The following is a 24,660-nucleotide window of genomic DNA, read 5'->3' as shown; positions in this document are numbered from 1 at the left end:
GAGAATAGTCTTTGGTGTTGAAAGGCACTACTCACCTGCTCCAGGAGTAGCTGTCATAACTCCAACAAGAGGACTCTGCATTACTGAAATGTTTAGCTGCACAAAAACAGAAGAAAGTGTTCAGGCAAAAATGCAAAGCTCTAACCGTAACAGAAACACAGTAAGTGTTGAAAAGCTTCATTCAACAAGCAACTGAATGCCTACCAGGTACTGAAGATACCTCTAATTAGCTAATAATCTAAGAGTACTCCAATGTTTCTTTAAGTTAAGCAGTATTAATCTAAAATATGCTAGACCCTTCAGAATATTTGTTTAAAATAACAAAAGTTACATTAGGTAAAAAGACATTATTTTTAGTAGAAAGTAACACTGCTAGCTGTTTTTAGTTCTTAAGGTAGAATATTTGAAATCAGAGAGAATGGTGATTCTTCAAATTACCAAGCTCACATAGAAAAATAGAAAGACTGCACAATTCTATTTTTAAACAGCCATTTACAAACCATGAAATACTACAGATTCAAATCAGTCTACACAATAAAAGACAGCATACCTCTGCTTCTACTAGTTGAAAGTTACAAAGCAGGAAAATTATCAGTACTATTTTCTTTAAATGTGAGAAAATTAAAGATTAAAATAGTTAAATGTCCTTCTATAAACAAAGACAACAATATCCAATCAAGAATGAGAACAGGCTCTTTCTCTATAAGTAATTATATAAATAAAGATTTTTTTAAACAAGTTCTAATTAAACTAAAGAAATCTAAAATTTGGCTACTATCTAGCAACCAGAACCAAATGTTGAGATATGGTTAGGAGAGATACAAAATGTACTGGTCAATTTTTAATGTCAACTTCTTTCATGATTAGAGAGAGGTTAAACAGATTCTCAGGGGGAAAAACTAATTTGGGCGTTAATCTAATAATATTCTCATCAACTTTCAAGTCAAAAATATTCTCTACAAATTATGACCCACAAGACTTTTAAAAATTCTGAACATAGTAGTAACGGTGAACTATCTTTCTTCTAACATATCATCATCAGAGTAATGAAAATTGGCGTAAATTTATAAGCCAGTGGTTTCATATCAAACTAAACATCAGATTTATTTATCAACCTTTAGAAAAATATTCCAGAACAGAATATTCTAGATTTAGTGAGTCCAGAACACTACTGTCCCAAAATAACACAACCCATACAAGTAATTTTAAATTTTATAGTAGATACATTAAAAAAATAAAACTAGGTATAGTTTATTTAACCTAATACATCCAAAATATTATCATTTCAATATGTAATTAACATAAAAAGATAAATGAGATAGTTTACATTCTTTATTTCTAAGTCTTCAAAATTTAGCGTATATTTTACACTTAAGTGTATCTCAATTAAGTACAGGACTAGCCACATTTCAAGTGTCGACAGCCACACTTGGCTAGTGGCCACTGTATTGGATAGTACTGCAGGTTTAGAAATGTCGGAAAGAGAAAGTATTCTGTTCAACACAGTGAATTAATTTTGCTTTGCTTGACAAATAGGACTACCATGCTAGGCATATCAAGCGACTAAACAGACAAAATTTACCGAAAGATGCTTTCTACTATTCTTAAACTTTCCAACAACTATGCTATATTTTATTTAGGGAATTTTATTTATGCTATATCTTATTTATTTCTCCAAACCAAACAGCAGAAATATCTTTATACCAAGAACTTATCAGTTTAACTGATACTTTGTTTATGCTAAGCACAATAGTGATAGGAGAGCACTTGTGACTATAAAAGCTACTAAACTTCCTAATTAAAAGAAAAATTCATGCTATCTTTCAACTGACAACCAAGAGCTATCATATAATATAAGCATGGAATGGCTGTCACAAACAGTGGCTCTAGATTCACAGCTGCCTGGGTTTAAAGCCCGGCTCTGCTAGATTGGCTGCCTTACCCTTGACAAATTACTTAAGCTTTCTGTGCTCTAGTTTTCCTCAATGATAAAACAAAGCTCATTCGTAGCTACCTCATAGATTCACTGTGAGGATTAATTGAGATAATACACAAGAAGCTATAAGATCAGGGCCTGTGCACAGTAGATAATTCATAAGAACAGACACTTTCTTGTAGCTATCAGTCCCATCAAAACAGAGAATCCCTACCTTGCATACTGTATGACTGAAAACACCACCATCAGAACACCTACACCTCCACCAACCAAAATTAAACATCACCATCAGAACTCCGCCACCCGGAACATACTAAACCATCAGCTCATAAATATGCAGGAGGCAGCATTTTTAGTAAAATAAGTAAAGTGTGAACGTAGCTCTAAAAGGCTATTGGTCTTAAAATAATAAAATCATTCTTAAAACAAAGGTCTCAAATCATTACAAAGTGCCTTGCATCTGGATAAAACCCTGAATCTTCATTTGTTCTTTCACAAAATTATGTATAAATACTGAACTTTTTAAACAATACAAATGACTTAAAACCATGATCATTTCTACCTGTATATTAAGTAGGTTGGGGTATGGACAGATAAATAAGCCATACCTATAAAAACCTCGGAACTGCCTATATGAGAAAATAATCTGGAGCTCTGCTACATTTTAAAATACATTTCATGATAAACACAGTTTAAGTAGATTCCATGATAAACGTCCTTAATGCTTATTCTGTGCAGCTACATATTTCGTTACATTAAATAGACCTCAGGGAACCATTCCAAATTACTGACTCTCACTGTATAGCCACATAAAAACATGAAATTATCTATTGTGGATCGTGAATGATGGTACATGCATCACCTGTTTTCTTGAAGTTAAAGGTGTTGATCCAAGTCCAGGGCTGGAAATGTCATCATATATACTTCTAACTGGTGGAGCTCCACTTTTATCTTTATGAGCTGGTACAACTGGCTGAGGTGGTGACCCCCCTACAATGTACAAAAATTACAGTTAGATGAGTAAACAAATTTTCCATCTCTCTGATAAGATTTTTTCAATTTATATTTTTAAAACAGACAAACTCCTGTCTCCTAGTGCTTCTCAAACTTTAATAGACCTAAGAGTCACGTCAGGTTCTTGTTAAAATTCAGATTGTGATTCAGAATGTTAATTAGGCAGAGCCTGAGAATATGAATCTCTAACAAGTTCCCAGTAATGCCAACACTGGTGATCCACAGACTGCACTTTGAATAAAAGTTTCCAGAATAAGTAAATAGAAACTTGAGTTTTTAGTAAACATATGTAACTTTTGCTTTTTCTACAAAACGCTTAACATTTCAATACAAAATTTGATCCTATTTCTCACTTGAAAGTAGGTATTAAACAGTGCCAGTTTGTATACACTTTAATAAATAGCATCCCCTAAAGTGGAACTTGACTGTCAAGATTAAACAGATCCCATTCATGTTTCTCACAGTAGAAATATATTTAAGTACATCATGAAGATACAGGAAAAGGACCAACTTTTGGGGATATAAAGATGTCTTTATAAGTCAGAGTATGAGCAATGCCAAATAGTGAAGTAGTTCAGGCCCTCTGTAAGATTAATGTCTGAGCCTAGACGGTACAGCATAAGCCATTGAGAACAGGCTATAGAACAAGACTGACCTGGCTTTAACCTCCTGCTCTGTCAGTTATTAACAAGTCAGCTTCAGCAAGTTCTTTTTTTTTTTTAAAGCCCCAGTACATAATTGTGTATCATAGCTGTAAGTCCTTCTAGTTCTTCCATGTGGGGTGCTGCCACAGTACCACTTGGTGAGCAGTGCTAGATCAGCAACCAGAATCCGAACCAGCAAAACCCCAGGCCTCCAAAGTGGAGCGCACGAACTTAACCACTAATGCCACTGGATCGGCTCCTTCAGCAAGTTCTTTATTGCAGTTAGCCTCAGTTTTCTCCTTTGAAAAACAGGGATACTACTACTAGCCTTTAAGATTGATGAAAGAGTGAAAGTAACATATAAAATGCTTAGCATACTGCCTGGCTCATACATACTCAATATATGGTAGCTACAATAACAAATACATTTGAAATATATAAAAAACAAAAATATGTCCAGAATAAGGTTCTCTAGTCAACTATTTCAAACACAATTTAAGTAATTCTCCCTGATCAATCCTAAGAAAATTAATAAACCACTTTAAACCAAACAATAGCTTAAGGACAATTAAAATCAGAAGAGTTTCTATTTAAACACCTACTAAAGGGATATTAGCTCACATTTGGAATTCAACCACTTTTGTAGCTAATCCTCACTACTCATAGTCAAAACTTCAAAAGTTATCTTTCAAGATCTTTCTTTACTAAAGGAGTCTTATAAAAGATACACATTGCATTTAGGTAACAATATTTTGTGCTGACAACTGCAAATTCTGCGTAAAAGATTTCCCCATAGTTTGTGGAGTTAGTCCTTTCAGAAAACACACAAGTGAGAATTTAATTCATTATAATTAGAAGTACAACTCATATCTACAAATTTCAAATTACACTTCTTTTAACTGAATATTTGCCATTATTATATTTACTAGGAATTATTTAAACTGAATTCAGTTGAAGTTAAACGACCATATTTTTCTTGCTCCCACACTTCAACATCTCTGAAACAGGGATACTTTACAAAAAATTGGCATCTTGGCACTGTATCATATTTAGTGTTTTTCTTTCTCAGTTAAAATAATGGTGAGTTTCATAATCAATAACATCTTAGATTGGATGAAATGTAGTACACATATTTTTAATAAGTGGTTCTTGGAATTATAGTAGCTTATATATAATAGCTTACTGCTTACACCTCTATTCCAAGAGTCTTAAAATAAAAAACAGATGCAGTGCTTAATTTTTTTAAATTAAAAAACATGTTGATGAGGGTGAAAGTTGCACCATTATTCTTTTTAAAATTCTAGTACATGTACTGATAGTACTATGAAACTATTTTAAGCAATTTACCTACCTGCAAGTAAAGGTGATCTCATTTCCATTACTCCTACTGAAGGGCCACTAAGTGACCGAGGTTGTGGAGTCACTGGAGCTGGTAAATCTCCCATTAAAAATCCAGGTAAGAACTGGGCATTCACCCCTGGCTTTGGAGACGTGGGTGAACCCAGCATCATTGGTTCAGATCCTAAATTAATCAAAAAATAAAAACGAAGTAAGGATTTTAATGGTACAATATCTAACAAAAAGATGCAAGAATATAGCATAATTTTGATAATTTAATCAAAACTGTTAAATACTAGGCACAAGTGAGAGCCAAATGGCTGGTGAGCTGACCCGGGACTCTCTCCCCTCCAAACTACAACTGAAGAACCGGAACAACTGAATTTCAACCAACAACCCTAATACAGAGACTGTCAGAGACCTACAGCAGCAAGACGACAGAGGATGAAGAGGGTGCAGCCGGCCTTGGAGGAGCTGGAACGGGGTCAGAGAGAACTTCGCTCCCTCCCCTAGAGACTGGGATCGCTGTCGCAGGTGAGGGTAGGAGCAGGGGGCGGATCGTGCGTCCAGAGATCGTCCAGGACTCCCACCGCCAATGCAGTGGAAACCCACTGACGGGGGAAACCTTCTGAGTGCGGGGACCCCATCAAGCCAGGGCCCTGGGAGACCAGAGAGTGAGAGCTGATCAGAATCCAGATCAGTACATGAGAGAAAGTGCCCCTCCTTCCCCAACCCGCGCTGCGCACCTGCCATGGCGGCTGAAGGCGGAGGGCTCAGCACACACGGCTCTTGACCCCCATCTAGTGGTGACAGGCTGTAACTGCAACCGAATACTACCATCATGTGCAAAAACTGCTCCTCTACCATTCAGCAATTTATAAAAGCTCCAGACCAGAAGGAAAACAATAAAAACACAGAATTAAGTCCTGAGGACTTGGACATAGGTAAACTAAGTGAAAATGAGTTCAGAGTAGCTATCATCAAAAAACTCTATGAGGTAAAGGGAAATACAGAGAAACAAGTCACGAGTTCTGGAGTTACTTCACAAAAGAGATTGAAACTATAAAGAAGAATCAATCAGAAACACTAGAGATGAAAAATACAATGGATCAGATAAAACAGAATACGGATTCCCTGAATGCCCGTGTAGACACCATAGAGGAGCAAATTAGCATAATCGAAGATAGACAGGCTGAATGGCTCCAGACAGAGGAAAAAAGAGAACTAAGGATTAAAAAGAACGAGGAAAATATCAGAGAAATAGCGGATTCAATGAGGAGAACCAATTTAAGAATCATCAGAATTCCTGAGGGCGTGGAAAAGGAAAATGGAGCAGAAAGTGTGCTTAATGAAATTATAGAAGAGAACTTCCCAAATCTAGGGATTGAGAGAGACATGTGTGTGGAGGAAGCTTTCAGATCTCCTAGATTTGTCAATGTAAAAAGACATACTGAAAGGCATATAATAGTAAAAATGGCAAAAATGAACAACAAAGAAAGAATACTCAGGGCAGCAAGACAGAAGAAAATAACCTACAAAGGAACTCCTATCAGACTTTCAGCGGATTTCTCTACAGAAACCTTACAATCTAGGAGAGAATGGAGTGACATATTCAAAACTTTAAAAGACAAAAATCTTCAGCCAAGAATACTCTATCCAGCAAAAATATCATTCAGATGTAAGTGAGAAATTAAATCTTTTCCAGACAAACAAAAGTTAAGGGAATTTGTAACCAAAAGTCCTCCACTACAAGAAATCCTCAAGAAGGCTCTCTTACCTGAAAAAAGAAGAAAAGGCAGAAAGCAGTCACAAACCATAGAGTAGGGAGACAGATAGATAGAACCAGAATAGGATACAAATATTCAACTATAGCATTAGAATAAAGGTAAGGAAACCACCAAAGCAAAGACAAGCTTATCACTCTAACTATAAACTCATAACAGGAGTTGGAATAACAGATGAACATAATAATTTAGGAGGGGAAGAGGAAAGGGATTAAATCAGTCTAGGCCAAGTAAGTAAGAGACCACCAGAGAATGGACTATATTATACACGAGATTCTAAATACAAACTTCAGGGTAGCCACTAAACTAAAAAACAGAACAGAGCCACAAAACATAAATAAGGAATAATCTAAGAAACCCAGCATAAGAAATTGCAGAAGTCAATGGGTAGGCTAAAAAACACAGGACGAGAAACAAAGGTAACGCAGGAAAAGGAGATAAAGAGCGACAGATTGACAGCTTTAAGCCCTCATGCATCAATAATCACCCTCAATGTAAACGGATTGAACTCTCCAATAAAAAGACACAGAGTGGCAAAATGGATTAAAGAACAGGATCCAACAATTTGTTGCCTCCAGGAAACACACCTCAGCCCCAAGGACAAACACAGGCTCAGAGTGAAGGGGTGGAAGACAATACTTCAAGCTAATAGCAAGCAAAAGAAAGCAGGTGTTGCAGTACTTATATCAGACAAAATGGATTTCAAAATAAGGCAGGTAAAGAGAGACACAGAGGGACAATATATAATGATCAAAGGGACACTTCATCAAGAAGAAATAACGCTTATAAATATCTATGCAGCCAACACAGAAGCACCAAAGTTCATAAAGCAACTATTAACAGACCTAAAGGAAGATGTTAAAATCAACACAATAATAGTAGGGGACCTCAACACCCTACTCACATCAACGGACAGATCATCCAGACAGAAAATCAATCAGGAAATAGTGGAGCTAAACGAAAAGCTAAAACAATGGGACTTAACAGACAGATATAGAACACTTCATCCAAAAACAGAACACACATTCTTCTCAAGTGCGCATGGAAGATTCTCAAGGATAGACCATATGTTGGGAAACAAGGTAAGCCTCTACAAATTTAAAAAACTTGAAATAATAACAAGCATCTTCTCCGATCATAATGCTATAAGTCTAGAAATTAATTACAAGAAAAAAGCTGAGAAAGGCACAAGGATGTGGAAACTAAACAATACGCTATTGAACAAGCAATGGATCATTGAAGAAATTAAAGAAGAAATCAAAAAATACCTGGAGACAAACGAAAATGATAACATGCCATACCAACTCATATGGGATACAGCAAAAGCTGTATTAAGAGGAAAACTCATCACAATACAGACACATATTAACAAACAAGAAAAATCCCAAATAAGCAATCTTAAACTACACCTAACTGAACTAGAGAAAAAAGAACAAAGCCCAAAGTCAGCAGAAGGAGATAAATAATAAAAATCAGAGCAGAAATAAATGCTATTGAAATGAAAAAGGCAGTAGAAAGGATCAATGAAAAAGAAAGAGCTGGTTCTTTGAGAAGATAAATAAAATTGACAAACCCTTAGCCAGACTTACAAAGAAAAAAAGGGAGAAAGCTCAAATAAACAAAATCAGAAATGAAAGAGGAGAAATAACAACAGACTCTGCAGAAGTATAACAGATTATAAGAGAATACTACAAAAAACTATATGCCAACAAAATGGATAACCTAGAGGAAATGGATAAATTCTTGGACTCTTACAATCTCCCAAAGCTCACTCAAGAAGAAGCAGACAATTTGAACAGACCAATCACAAGGAAAGAGATTGAAACAGCAATCAAAAACATCCAGAATAAAATAAAACCCCAGGACCAGATGGCTTTCCTGGGGAATTCTACCAAACTTTCAGAGAGGATTTAATACCTATACTTTTCAAGCTATTCCAAAAAATTAGGGAGGATGGAACACTTCCTAACACATTCTACGAAGCCAACATCACGCTGACACCAAAGCCTGACAAAGACACCACGAAAAAAGAGAACTACAGGCCAATATCGCTGATGAACACAGATGCAAAAATTCTGAACAAAATTTTGGCAACCAGAATTCAGCAATTCATCAAAAAGATTATACATCATGATCAAGTGGGATTCATACCAGGGACACAGGAATGGTTCAACATCTGCAAATCAATCAACGTGACACACCACATCACCAAAGTGAGGAATAAAAACCACATGATCATCTCAATAGATGCAGAGAAAGCATTTGACAAGATCCAACAGCCATTTATGATAAAAACTCTGAACAAAATGGGCACAGAAGGGAACTACCTCAGCATAATAAGCGCCATATACGACAAACCCACTGCCAACATCATACTCAATGGGCGATAACTGAGCACCATTCCCCTGAAAACAGGAATGAGGCAAGGATGCCCTCTATCACCACTCTTATTTAACATAGTACTGGAGGTCCTGGCCAGAGCAATTAGGCAAAAAAAAGGAATAAAAGGAATCCAAATAAGGAAGGAAGAAGTGAAACTCTCGCTGTTTGCAGATGACATGATCTTATATATAGAAACCCCCAAAGAATCCATTGGAAAACTTTTAGAAGTAATCAACAACTACAGCAAAGTTGCAGGGTATAAAATCAATTTGCATAAATCAGTAGCATTTCTATATTCTAATAATGAACTAACAGAAAAAGAACTCAAGAACACAATACCATTCACAATCACTACAAAAAGAATAAAATACCTCGGGGTGAATTTAACTAAGGAAGTGAAAGATCTATACAATGAAAATTACAAGGTCTTTCTGAAAGAATTGGATGACAACATAAAGAGATGGAAAGACATTCCATGTACATGGATTGGAAGAATAAACATAGTTAAAATGTCCATTCTACCTAAAGCAATCTACAGATTCAATGCTATCCCAATCAGAATCCCAATAACATTCTTTACAGAATTAGAACAAAGAATCCTAAAATTCATATGGGGCAACAAAAGACCCCGAATTGCTAAAGCAATCCTGAGAAAAAAGAACAAAACAGGAGGCATCACAATCCCTGACTTCAAAACATACTACAAAGCTACAGTAATCAAAACAGCATGGTACTGGTACAAAAGGTGCACAGATCAATGGAACAGAATTGAAAGCCCAGAAATAAAACCACACATCTATGGACAGCTTATCTTCGACAAAGGAGCTGAGGGCATACAATGGAGAAAAGAAAGTCTCTTCAACAAATGGTGCTGGGGAAACTGGAAAGCCATATGTAAAAGAATGAAAATTGACCATTCTTTCTCACCATTCACAAAAATAAACTCAAAATGGATCAAAGACCTAAAGGTGAGACCTGAAACCATAAGGCTTCTAGAAGAAAATGTAGGCAGTACACTCTTTGATATCAGTATTAAACGGATCTTTTCAGACACCATGTCTTCTCAGAGAAGAGAAACTATAGAAAGAATAAACAAATGGGACTTCATCAGACTAAAGAGCTCCTCCAAGGCAAATGAAAACAGGATTGAAACAAAAAAACAACCCACTAACTGGGAAAAAATATTTGCAAGTCATACATCTGACAAAGGCTTAATATCCATAATATATAAAGAACTCACACAACTCAACAACAAAAACTCAAACAACCCGATCAAAATATGGGCTGGAGACATGAACAGACATTTCTCCAAAGAAGATATAGGGATGGCCAATAGGCACATGAAAAGATGTTCATCATCGCTGATCATCAGGGAAATGCAAATCAAAACTACACTAAGATATCACCTTACACACATTAGAATGACAAAAATATCTAAAACTAATAGTAACAAATGTTGGAGAGGTTGTGGAGAAAAAGGAACTCTCATACACTGCTGGTGGGAATGCAAACTGGTGCAGCCACTATGGAAAACAGTATGGAGATTCCTCAAAAAATTAAAATAGAACTACCATATGACCCAGCTATCCCACTACTGGGTATCTATCCAAAGAGCTTGAAGTCAGCAATTCCAAAAGTCCTATGCACCCCAATGTTTACTGCAGCATTATTTATAATAGCCAAGACATGGAAGCAACCTAAGTGCCCATCAACAGATGAGTGGATAAAGATGTGGTATATATATACCATGGAATACTACTCAGCCGTAAAACAGAACAAAATCATCCCATTTGCAACAACATGGACGGACCTTAAGGGAATTATGTTAAGTGAAATAAGCCAGTTAGAGAAGGACAATCTCTGTATGACTCCACTCATATGAGGAATTTAAAAATGTGGACAAAGAGAACAGATTAGTGGCTACCAGGGGAAAGATGGGGTGGGGGGTGGGCACAAAGGGTGAAGGGGTGCACCTACAACACGACTGACAAACAATAATGTACAAGTGAAATTTCACAAGATTGTAACCTATCATTAACTCAACAAAAATTAAAACAAAAACAAAACCTGCTAAATACCAGAACCGTAGTTGAAGTTATTATTTTAAAAACCAATAAAAATTATTTCTAGAAAAATGTGAAAGTATTTTGTACTAACAATATTAATCTTTGACAGCTGTTTTTGTTTACATTTCCTCGCAGGTTTAAGAATCAACATTTATCTTTAAATTTAAAAATTTTAGTTTATTATCTAAAAAAAATCCCTAATACATACAGAATGACCTCTTTCCATTTCTGGGTCAGCTTCTACTATACAACAATCAAAAACAAGGCTAGAGCGCACTATCCACTCACACAAAGCTCCTTAGCAAACCAAACACGATGTGTTTAGCTCACTACATGTCCCATTTTTTTCTTCCCCATACACAAAAATTGCAAATCATTTTCATAATAAAGGTGTAATCATACACACATTAGAGCACATATGAAATAACAGTGATGATTAGCATCCCAACTAAGAAACAGACTGAAAAGATTTGGAAAGATTATTCTTTGGATCATTTTTTAAAATCATTCATTTTAAAGTTAGAAATAATCAATAAAAGTCTAATATACAACCAATTTAAAAAGAGAACTGACACTTCACAATCAATTCAAAATTAATCTTCACACAGAGTACAGTGTAGGTATTATTATTCCCATTACGAAATAAGGAAGCCATACTTAGTCTAATTTCAGAGCAAAGTAGCACAGTAAGGAAAACAAGGGCTCTGGAGTCAGAAACCTGGGTTCTACTATCTCAGCAAAATGGGCATAATGGTAGTAGCCACTCACACAGCTTTGATTAGAATTATAGCAAGTGAAGCACTTGGCCCAGTGCCTAATAGACAGTAAGCATTCAACAAATATTAGTTATTATTCCAACAGTATCTTATAATAGCAAAAACTGAGTAACGTATAAATGTAAAATTTGCAATTTCTGCTGATGAAAATTTAATTTTTCAACTAAGTGACAAGCGGAATGTGACTCATGGCACTCAGAAAAGTCAAACATTTGCTATGTTGTTTATACAGTCTTTATTAAGTATTACTTAACTTCTAAAGAGTATCAAAAATTTGTTTCTTGAGGCCGGCTCCATGGCTGAGTGGTTAAAGTTCAACACATTCTGCTTCAGTGGCCCAGTGTTTGTGGGTCCAGATCCCAGGCCCGGACCTACTCCACTCATTAGCCATGCTGTGGAGGCATCCCACATACAAAACAGATGAAGACTGACACAGATGTTAGCTCAGGGCTAATCTTCCTCAAGCAAAAAAAGAGGAAGATTGGCAACGGATGTTAGCTCAGGGTGAATCTTCCTCTCACACACAAGAAAAATTTGTTTCTTGCTATCCAAATGCTGTCAATTATTTATTCTTCCTCTTATTTCTCATTACAGTTGACCTAGATATGAACAATGCAAGCATATAAAAGAGAAAAAAACGTAATTCTGGAAAAGAATAAAACAAATACTGAAATAGGTGTAAAGAACTATAGTTTCATTGTAATTATTTTAAAATGCTAGTTATTATGTTACTATGGTACTATTACATATTTCCAAAGAACATTACACACCAAAAGCATATTCTGAATAGATATATGCTTATCTGTTCCACCATAATAAATACAAAATTTTAGGTACCACCAACTACCTTCACTCTCCATCCTCCAAAAGAAAAAACATATACAGGGCAAGTATAAGAAGAATTAAGTCGAGAAAAGTTCTGATATATCTGGAGATATACTGTGATACAGTAGAAGGGACCAGAGCGAGGAGAGCACAAAGGACTCAAACAAACTGTCATTAACCACCCCTCGGGATAAATATCCCTTAAAGTGAACTATACCAATGGATCCTGCAAGTCTTACATTCCATTTCACAGTCTGTACTCCTAAAATAAGCATTATATCTTACTCGGCTAGCACTGTTTGTCGAAGTAACCCTTAGTTTTAAGATACCATCAGGTGCCGAGAAAATGTTTATTCCTCACCTGGAATATCTGCAATATATGGGCTTGAACAACTAATATCAGTTCATGTCAGATTTCTGACCAGGCAATAAAAAAGGAACAGGTTTATTCACATTTGTAACCCCAAGAAATATGCACTCCAAAATGTTTCTGTTGAGTACAAAACATTCGAACTGGAAATGAACAGTTTTCTGATCTCTAAAATAATACAAAACATAAATACCTAGACCAACATCTGTACATAAGTTTAAACATAGCCGAGTATCTGCACTGACATGCATTTAGTTTCTCATGACTAACACTAAAACAGTTCGTTACTCAATTCTCAAAAGAAACTTATTTTGCACAAAAGATGGCATTATATAGCCTTCAAATCCAAAAACACTCATTCTACTGATAGATATAGCGCTTGCTCTTTTCCAAACTCAGCAAGACGTAACCCAATTTTCAAATGTCTCTATAACAGCAGACAGTTTATTTTCTCTTCTAAAATTTTCGACGGTTCTCACAAGTCCCAAAACTCAAGAGACAAAAAGGAAATCGACATCCTGTTAATTCGGTACATTTTCTCCAACGACAACACATTTCAGCAAGGCCCCCCATTAAATAATGGAATGAATTTTCACTACGTGACTAATTATAGGAAAAGACCACCTACAATACCTGGTCACTCTCAAGATAAAGGCAGATGCCAATTCCAGGCTTCCTATTAAGGCCAGTATCTCGATGGCTGTCATCACCTGGTTAAATAAATGTCGCTTGACTCAAGCGTCCATTAATAACACATTCCTTTTTGCAAAGCCCAGAAGACGGAAGGACTCAGGAACTAGAAGCCTAGGTGACCACAGAGCGGAGGCCTGCAACCCCACCTCCTGGGCACCGCCCACCCACGTGTACTCCGGTCAGTTCCTTCCCATCGACGCTTCGCGGGATCCCGGAACCCAGCAGCGCGTACTAGGCACTGGGGGAGTCTCAGGTATGGGCAGGTGTGGTGTGGCTGTCGTGTCGGGGCACAAAACGGCTCAGTCACCACTCGACGGCCGTTTTCTCCCCCTCCCCAGGGCCCGCGGCTTCCCGGAGCCGCCTTGGTAGCGGCAGTGCGGCGACGCCTGGAGCAGGGGGCCTCTCGGGAAGTTGGGGCCGAGCCAGGGACTCCCCCTGCGCGACTCAAACTAGCAGAGGAGAGCCTGATGACCGCTGCCTGTCAGTGTTTCCCGCTTCCAGGCCGACGGCGTGGACCGCAGTGCCAGCGAGGAAAAGCAGGTTCTCACTCACCCAACGTGGGCGCCTGGGACTCCACGGCAAAGGCTGCCATCGCGGCGGCAACTACACTTAGCTCCAGACCTTCCGATTTTCAAAAATGGCGGAAACTCTCCCCATGGGGAGGGGCACCCTACCTTATGGGGTTGCGCAACTTCCGGACATGCGCCGTACTTAGGTAGTGGGCGCCGGAGCCGTCATTTTGGAATAGGGCAATAGTCTACGCAAACTCAGCATCTGGGAGGCGGCTTTCACTGGTAAGGGGATAAACCAGCGTGGGAACTGGTTCTGGGAATGCTTTTGCTCAAAGCTCAGGATGCTGTGAGCCTCCGGATTGGTTGCTCCTTGAGTTTCATAAAAGCACAAGTTCTTTTACTCACGGTTTTATAGTCAGCGTGAGTTTACCTAGTGCTCTGTCGTCTGTCGGCTTTTCCAAGTAAGAGCCCATTCTCAAAGCGTGTTTTCTACCATATGTATGCCATTTTTTAAAATTTTGTGTGATATAGGCGCAATTTTATATTAAAGCATAACGCATACTTACTGTTTTATTACATACTAATACGTACAAAAGATATTAAATAACAGAGGCTAATAATAAACATCCGTGAACCCACTGCAGCGCGGAATCCTGTGTGCTGCTCTCTGTCCCATCCCGACTGTCCTCCCCTCACTTTGGTGCTTTTCTTTAGAGTATATTCCGATATCACACACACATTCTATATAGGTGTGTACAAAAATATGTTGTTTAGTTTTGCTCACTTACTGACTTTGTGAAAGTGATATGCTACATGTTTATGTTCCAGGATGCTCTCTGGTCCATACCAAACTCATTATCCTCAAAATACCCACCCAACTTCCGTCACTATTTCCTCTAGGATTTCCTGAAATCCCAAATCCAGTAAGAATTTTGTAATTTGAGTAAGGCAATAACAATTCCAGCATTAAGTGGCAACTTCCCAGAAATTAAAATTTAAAACCGCTTACAGATGACTTGACCTTTTTTTTTAAGAAGTGTATGGGTTGAACTGTGGAAAAAGATATGTTTAAGTCCTAACCTCCAGTACATATGAATATGACCCTATTTGGAGAGTCTTTGCAGGTGCAATCAAGTTCAGATGAGGTCATACTGAATTACCACCAATTTGATAGCTTAAACCAACAGAAATTTGTCTTTTATAGTTCTGGAGACCAGAAATTCAAAATGAGTTTATGGGGCTAAAGTCAAGGTGTCAGGAAGACTGGTTTCTTCTGAAGGCTCCGAAGGGAAAATATGTTTCCTTGCCTTTTCTAACTTCTGGAGGCTAACTATATTCCTTGGCTTTTGCCCTGTCTTCTCCCTTCAAAGCCAGAGGCATAGCATCTTCTCTCTCTCTGACACTGCTTCTCTCTGCTTCTGTCATTACATGGCCTTTTTCTCTCATAGTAAAATCTCCCTCTGCCTACCTCTTATAAGAACATGTGGAATTACATTTAGGGCCTACTCAGATAATCCGGGATAATCTTCCCACTTCAATATCCAGTTGTGATGATTGAGTTAATAATCACATCTGCGACGTAGCTTTTGCCATATAAGCTAACATTCACAGGTTCCAGAGATTTGAGTGTGCCTATCTTTAGGGGCTATCATTCAGCCCACCACACCCAGCAATCTCCTTTGTAGAATTTAGGTACCAAGAAAGGTTCATCAATGAAGGAATTTCTGTATAAATTATGATTTAGCCAAACAAAAGAACATTATACATCTATTAAAAAGAACTAAGGTGGATTTGATATGTGTGTGTGTATTGACCTAGAAAAATCTCCATGATTGATATACTGAAAGAAGCAATTTGAAAACATATATATGGCATCATTTTATTTTCATTTAACAAAAAAAGTATATCTGGGCACAGATGCAAAGAGAGAGATGCTTGTTTAAATAAGGGAAGAAGTTGGAAAACATTTGTGCCAAACCATTAAAAGGAAAGATGGAGGGGGAGAGGAGTTTGTAAATTGGAGGGCTAAGAAGGGCCTGTAATTCACTTTATATAAGTTTTAGTGGTTGATTAGAGGTGTTATTTATTATTAGGTGTTATTTATTATTTTTAGTATTCAAATTAAAAACTTTTTTCCTTTAAGAAAGAAAGTCATTTTCCTTTCTTCACTTTCATTTCAATCTTCTACCCTTTCAACTGGCTCTTTCCTTATTACGTTATAAAGATGCCCAGTTTACCATATCAAAAAACCTTTCCTAGAAGTCGCTTTTTCTTCTAGCTATCATGTACTAATTTCTTTCACATGTCTTCTTTTTTTCAAGATCCAAAAAAAAGGTCTACAGACTTTAGTAGATGGTCTGTTTCCCTAACTTCACCAATTCACTAAACACTGCTTCCTGTGTAAATCCTCTTCTGAAACCACTGACCCCAACTATTTTTCTCCTAATTGCCAAATTAGACCTGTCTCCTTGACTCTGCAGTATTCAACAGCTTTGACGATCTCTCCCGATCTCTCCCTATATATGAGTGTTTGCCTTGTTTTGGTGATGCTATGCTTCCTGTTTCTCCTCACAACTTTCTACTCTTTCCTTGTATTTTCCATACCTAATCCCATTTCATTCTCACCTGGACATAATCTTGTTAGTCAAGCCTTTGTCCTCTCTCTCTTCCTCAGTTCTTTATGGTCTCCCTTGGAGTCCTCATCAGTTGTCATGTCTATGCAAATAATTTCCGCTATTGTCTGCCCCACTTCTTTCTAAAGCCAAATGATACTTTTCCAGATGTGTGCTAAACACCTACCAACGCATCAAACCTTAAAAACAAATTCATCTTACCCCTAAAACTAGCCCTATTCCAGTTGTCCCTTTTTATGTTAGTCTCTTAGAAACTGAAAATTAAAAGCACAGGGTGTTATAGTAGAATTTAAAGCCAAACAGACCTGAATTCAGAGCCCAACTTTCCAACTTAAATCTTATATTATTTGAATTTGTACTAAATCTCTGTAGATTTTATTTTGTGTAAAATAGAAACAATACCTGCTTTGAAAGGTGGTTATGCTTAGTTCCCGGGCCACTTTGCTTTTTTTGGCTTCCACCTTACCTGCCATCAAACCATCAGATACAAGACCTATTCTTTCCCTCCTCAATTCCTAGACATATTCAGTTAACTCTTTACATCTTCCTGCCTTCAGTCCCCCCCACCAAATCTAACACACCACTAGCCAATACTCCCTTCTTTGTTCATGTTACTTGGCTACCCAAAACCCCTCACTGACTTCCAATTCTCTACAGCAGCCTGTTTTCTTCAGCTCTACAAGATTCACGTGTGCAATGCATGACACCAAACAATGTCCCTCATTACACTAGATACATTCTCACCCGGGCAGCAAGGAAAGGGGAAAAACAGATTCTCTTAGGGCGGAAGGTGTCATAGACTGAATGTTTGTGTCCCCCAAAATTCGTAGTTGAAATCCTAACTCCCAATATGATGGTATTTGGAGATGGGGCCTTTGGGAAGAGATTAGGCCATGAGGGTGGAGCCCTCATGAATGAGATTAGTGCTCTTATGAAAGAGATCCCAGAAAACTCCCCTCACCACCTCCACCTGCACGTGTAAGGATATAGCCACAAAACTGCTGTCTATGAATCAGGAAGCAGGCTCCCACCAGACACCAAATCTGCTAGTGCCTTATCTTGGACTTCCCAGCCTCCACAGTTCACAGAACTGTGAGAAATAAATTTCTGTTGTTCATAAGTCACCTAGTCTATACTATTCTGTTATAACAGGCCAAACAGATTGAGACAGGAGGGTAGGAGCATCAAGAGATTTCAATAGGCACCACTAAAGGGAATACACATTCACCTAGTATGATTGACAATCCTGGCTTCAAAAATAAGGCCTCTTTACCCTCTCACCCTAACCTTCTGCTCCCATTAGTTCTCGCATTATTCCCCTTTGCAAACCTTTACCCTGTGAAGGATCTTCACATTGTATTCCTTGCTCACAGCACCCCCCTGCCTAGCATCTCTTTGCTTTCCACCCCAATTTACAAAGTCTTGTCCTTCCTACAAGTAGCAGCTCTCTTGCGCCATGAAACTTGCCTCCGCCCTGCCAGCCCTCAATCATCATCCCATTTTGGAACACATTATTTCTGCAGCTCATTTGCTGTAAGATACTTGCTTTGTAAGTTTTCTTTTCGGCCCCACTAGATGGATTTTCTTGAGGACAGGGACCATAGCTTTTTCTTTTCTATATTTCTATCACTTTTCAATAAATATATGTTGTAAAAGTAAGTGAATGAACAAATTAATGACAAGCTCTAATTAAATAAACATTGAATAAAGGGTAATTACCTGACATAACTTATTTGATGCAATTTTGCATGTTTTCAGATTTTTAAAATCATAATTTTGCACATTAATTCTATCAGAAGTGCTTATTATTTATATTATAAAATGAAGACCTGTTTGTAGTTATAATTATCTTTTTTTTGGTAAAATGAGATTTTCATACCTGGATTATCTTGAATGAGAAATACTTGTATGGCACAATTTTACTTTTTTATAAAATTTCTTGTTAAACAGCAATCTTTAGAAATAACGCATGTTCACCATATTCTTCTGTACATGAATATTGTTATCTTAATTACAATATTTGCTTTCCTACTTTCTTTTCTGAACATATTAAATAAAATATCACAAAGTGGAACACTTGGATTTGTGCTTCCCTGAATGCTGCCCTCCAGTGACAAAAGATTTCATCAAAGTGCTATTTTTTTAGACATTGATTTTCAAACTTAGATGGGGAATCCTTTCTTTAAACAAGGTATTGTGCAGATACTTAATACATACAACAGAACTACTCTGGTTGGGGGAGAAAAATAGAAGAATACAAGTCCCACTAACTCAGGGTTCTTGCCCCCTAAACTGTCGGCTGACTCTCACACCTCCAGATGACCCCTGAAATACCTAGGGCTGCAGAGAGGCCAACCTCAAAATTAGCTCTGGGCTATATATATTTCACTTTCTTCTAGACTCAAAACAAATTTTTAAAAATTCATAAATATGTGAAATCTAAAAATTTATCTATTTTCAATATATTTGATATATACATAGCCAAACTGCTTGTGTATCTATCACATATGCTGAGTACCATCATCTTAGTTATAAGTGTCTGTTAATATGCAGTATTTGTACATAAATATAAATTCAACTTGTTTATCTTAAAATCTCACTCTCAGTCTATTTTAAAAATAAAAACTAAGAATTTTTAGAAATTGAAATGAAGAAAAAAGATACCCACCTTTAGTAAGACTTTAGGAAAAGGATGGAGTTTGTCACCTTCGGAAAGAGAGCAAGGAGAGGGAACATCTTGTCACTCTTGTGCTCATCATCTCAGTCTTTGGCAGTTGGTGTAACATGGGCTGTCAGTCACTTAGACTGTGATGTCACATAAAGCACACAGAGGAACCATGCCTTCATAGGGCCCAAGGACAAGTGATCCCCAAAAGAGGTTCATGGTGTTTAAGATGTGGGGATGGTGTCCAGAAAAATACAAGTCCATTAGTTGTTATTTGCCTCTATAAATAATAATGACCAAAGCTACATCTTTATAGATTAAAACAGTATTACTTTTGGAAATTTATGAGTTTTTTCTGATCATTCCAGTAAACAACTGGCACAAAGGGGACAGCCAAATATCAAAGGAAACATGAGTTTGGCTGATTCCTCTGTTGTGTTTTAATCAATTAAATGCTTCCTATCACCTACTGGAAGTGAAATAGTAACATCAAAACTCACATAACTTTGGGACAGTCTCTTCAATAAATGGTGTTGGGAAAACTGGACAGCCACATGCAAAAGAATGAAAGTAGACCATTATCTCATGCCATACACAAAAATAAACTCAAAATGCATGAAGGCTTGAAGACAAATCCTGAAACCATAAAACTCCTGGAAGATAATATAGGTAGTACACTCTTTGACATCAAACTTAAAAGGATCTTTTCAAATACCATGTCTTCTCAGACAAGGGAAACAAAAGAAAAAATAGGCAAGTGGGAGTTCATCAGACTAAAGAGCTTCTGCAAGGCAAAGGAAACTAGGATCAACACCAAAAGACAACCTACGAATTGGGAGAAAATTTTTGCAAATCATATATCCGATAAGGGGTTAAGCTCCTTAATATATAAGGAACTCACACAACTGAACAACAAAAAAACAAACAGCCCAATCAAAAAATGGGCAGAGGATTTGAACAGACATTTTTCCAAAAAAGATGTACAGGTAGCCAATAAACACATGAAAAGATGTTCAACATCACTAATCATCAGGGAAATGCAAATCAAAACTACACTAAGATAACTAAGATAGCACCTTATGCCTGTTAAAATGGCTATAATCACTAAGACTAAAAATTACAAACGTTGGAGAGGGTGTGGGGAGAAGGGAACACTCATACACTGTAGTGGGAACACAAACTGGTGCAGCCACTATGGAAAACAGTATGGAGATTCCTCAAAAAACTAGAAATAGAACTACCATATGACCCAGCTATCCCACTACTGGGTGTCTACCCAAACAGCTTGAAATCAACAATCCAAAGTAACATATGCACCCCTATGTTCATCACAGCACTATTCACAATAGCCAAGACATGGAAACTATCGAAGTGCCCATCGACTGATGATTGGATAAAGAAGATGTGGTATGTATATACAAAGGCATACTACCCAGGCATGAAAAAAGACAAAATCATCTACTTTGCAACAACATGGATGGACCTGGAGGGAATTATGCTGAGCGAAATAAGCCAGACTGAGAAAGACAAACACCAGATGATTTCACTCATATGTGGAATATAAACAAGCACATGGACAAAGAAAACAGTTCAATGGTTACCAGGGGAAGGGGAGTGGGAGGTGGGCACAGGGGATGGAGGGGAGCACCTATGTGGTGACAGACAAGAAATAATGTACAACTGAAATTTCACAATGATGTAAACTATTATGAACTCAAATTTTTAAAAAACTTACATAACTTTGGGAGGGAGGGATGAATGGGCAGCGCACAGAGGAATTTTATGGCAGTGAAACTATTCTGTATGATACTATAATGGTAGATACATGTCATTATAAATTTGTTCAAACCCATAGAATGTACAACACCAAGAGTGAACCCTAATGTAAACTATGGATTTAGAGTAATAATGATGTGTCAATGTAGTTTCACCAATTGTAACAAATGTATCACTCTGATGGGAGGTGTTGATAATGAGGGGGTCTAAGCATGTGGGGAGGCAAAGGGTACATGGGAAATCTCTGTACCTACTGCTCAATTTTGCTGTGAAAAACTACTCTAAAAAAACATAACTTTCAGGTTGAATTTTATTTCCTGCTTTTACATTTGAACGATCAGATGGGTTTAATCAGATATTTGAAAGCCCCTTGGGAGTTTATAGCAGGCAAAATGGACGTTGGAAAAAATATAGGATTGACTTTAGAAAGAGCTTTGTATGGGATTTGCCCTGAAATAATTTGCTGGAGTAGGGGAGGGCAGGAGCAGGGGAGGAGGAGGATGGCCGAGGGTGTCCTTTAAACAAGAAAAGCCGTGAGCTGATAACTGTTGATGGGTAATCGATAATGCTATTCTCTATAATTTTGTGTATGTTTGACATTTTCCCCTCATTAAATTCTTTTTTAATCAATAAGCCTAAATTCTAGGGTATTCAAAGGTCATATATTCTGTCCCAGCTCGTGTGAAAAAATGAGAGTGAAAAATCAATGAAAAAAATAAATCTTTTCTTACTTGATAATGTCTTCATTTAGTGAAGTAGCATTTTGTTGAGGACGGGTGCAAATCTTGACTTTAAATACTTAATAGTTGTGTGACATTAACATCTCTAGGACTTAGTTTTTTAATCTGAATAGTGGGAATAATGGTAGCTACCTCATATGTAATACATTGACTTATTCACCTGGTGATAGAAATACATTATATGTAATATGTATTCACTAACTGAAATTTATCCTAACGCTCTTATCTGTGATTCAGCATATTACATAGCTTTTAATAAACTAATTTGGCTTCTTCCCCCGTTAATCCACCCAACAGCTCTTGCCAAGGTCACCAAAGACCTCCATGAGGCTAAATCCAAGACATTTTCAGTCTTTGGAACTCTCAATAGCATTAGTTCACACTAAATACTCCAAAATTCTTCTGAGTGTCTTTGACTCCCTTGGTTTCCCTCCTACTTCCTTGACCATATGTCTAAGTCTCTTTTCTTGACTCATCCTCCCCTGTCCAGCCTTGAAATGCTGTTCCCGAGCCTCCATCTTATGGTCTGGTCTTACTCTAAACTCTTTCTGTATATAACCTCATCCACATCCTTTGCCCTAATGACTCTCAATTCATACCAACAATCCAGATCGTTCTCTGAGGTCCAAATTTACATATTCAACTGTCTATACAACATTTCCACTTGAATATCTCAAAGGCACCTCAAAATCACGTAGAAAAAGCCAAACTTATGGTCCTTTCTATAAAACATGAATATTTATTTCTGAGAATGGCACCATCAGCCATCTAGTTGTTAAAGCCTGAAACCTTGAAATGGCTTTGAAAACCTCTTTCCAACATCAGTCCAATGCCAGGTACTGTGAATTCTACCTCCTAAATACCTTTCAAATACATCTACTTCTTTTCATTTTTACTGCTTTAACCACATCCCAGCTTTACCATCTGGTAATTGGATTTAGCTTCCTGGTTAGTCTTACCCTCCTTCCCTAATCCACTCTCCACAGTGCAGCTAGAGTGAGCTTTTAAAAATAATATTCTGAGCAAGTTGCTCTCCTGCTTAAAAGCTTTCAATTTCTTCCACTGCTCTAAAACACGAAAACCCTAAGGCTGCCTACAAGCCTTTGCTTCATCCGGCCTAACAGCTCAGTCTCACCTGATGCCATCTCATCTCCTTTTGTTCCCTGCTGCAGCCACTCAGCCTTCGCTCCATTACTCCCATGCGTCATGCTCCTTTCCACCCCCGGGTCTTTACATGTGTTCTTTGAGTTCTGGAAGGTCTCCAACAACCCACTCCCCCTCAGTTAACTCCTACTTATCTTTTAGAAGTGATCTCAAATGTCACTCAAAAGTCAGGAAAGTTTTCCCTTATAACTAGACAAGGTCATAATTTGAATTACAGACTTCTGTAATTTTTAAAATAATATCTATCCCCCCAACTACATTGTAAGCTCCATGAAGTCAGGTACTTTGTGTTTTTTTGGTTAATATTTTTCTAAATTAAACTTTTTTATTTTGAGCTATTTGTAGATTCACAAGTTGTAAAACATAATGCAGAGAGATCCTATATATCCTTTACACAGTTTCCCCCAATGGTAACATTTTTTCCAAACTATAATACAATGTCACAACCAGCATATTGAACACTGATACAGAATATTTCAATTTGATCAAGCTACAAGGTATTTCCATTTTATAACCATACCCACTTCCCTCTCCTGCCACCACTTTCTTAACCCCTGGCAACCATTAATCTGTTCTCTGTTTCCAGAATTTTGTCATTTCAAGAATGTTGTACTGGGGCCAGCCCCTTGGCCAGGTGGTTAAGTTTGCGCACTCTGCTTTGGTGGCCTGGGGTTCACTGGTTTGGATCCTGGCCGTGGACCTAGCACCACTCATCAAGCCATGCAGTGGCAGCCTCCCACATAGAAGAACTAGAATGACTTACGACTAGGATATACAACTATGTACTGGGGCTTTGGGCAGAAAAAAAAAGAGGAAGATTGGCAACAGATGTTAGCTCAGGGCCAATCTTCCTCACCAAAAAAACAAAAAACAAAAAAACACTGGAAGCCAAACTCTGGAGCCAAAAAACAAACAAAAAAATGTTGTATTAATGGAATAATACAGTATGTAACATTTGGGGATTGGCTTTTTCACTCAGCATAATTCTCTGGAGATCCATCCAGGTTGTTGCAGGTATCAGTAGTTTGTTCCTTTTTGTTGATGAGTAGTATTCCACAGTATGAATGCACAACAGTTTGGTTAAGCATTCACTCATTAAAGAACATCTGAGTTGTTTCCAGTTTGGACGATTGCAAATAAAGCTGCTCCAAACATTCATGTACAGGCTTTTGTATTGTTATACATTATTTTTCTGCAGAAAAGGCCCAGGATTGCAGTTACTAGGTCAAATGGTAGTTGCATGTTTAGTTTTTTAAGAAACTGCCAAACTGTTTTCGAGAGTGGCTGTACCATTTTACAATCCTTCCAGCAACATATATGTGATCTGGTTTGTCCACATCCT

The 24,660-nt window shown here is 37.5% G+C and overlaps 1 protein-coding gene across 5 annotated transcripts in view; it reads right to left on the bottom strand.

The window, feature by feature from the left end:
* Nucleotides 1-19,767, bottom strand: part of NUP35 (nucleoporin 35) — a 43,231-nt gene extending 23,464 nt beyond the window's left edge. The window contains exons 1-5 of one of the 5 annotated variants that reach the window (XM_070580394.1): nt 5,679-5,707; nt 5,358-5,591; nt 4,946-5,116; nt 2,799-2,926; nt 36-96 (exon numbers count right to left, since the gene is read on the bottom strand). In XM_070580394.1, coding sequence (XP_070436495.1) covers nt 36-96; nt 2,799-2,926; nt 4,946-5,105 — 349 coding nt within the window. In that variant the 5' untranslated portion in view covers nt 5,106-5,116; nt 5,358-5,591; nt 5,679-5,707. Of the gene's footprint in view, nt 1-35; nt 97-2,798; nt 2,927-4,945; nt 5,117-5,357; nt 5,715-13,768; nt 14,192-14,380; nt 14,525-19,641 lie in introns of those variants that run through there. The other 4 variants (XM_070580392.1, XM_070580390.1, XM_070580393.1 and 1 more) reach the window with 4 other exon arrangements.
* Nucleotides 19,768-24,660: the final 4,893 nt, after the last annotated feature.

Source organism: Equus przewalskii, chromosome 17, assembly GCF_037783145.1.
Source record: "Equus przewalskii isolate Varuska chromosome 17, EquPr2, whole genome shotgun sequence".
Taxonomy (NCBI): domain Eukaryota; kingdom Metazoa; phylum Chordata; class Mammalia; order Perissodactyla; family Equidae; genus Equus; species Equus przewalskii.
The sequence above is the reverse complement of the archived record's forward strand: the minus strand, read 5'-3'. Positions and strand labels throughout refer to the sequence as shown.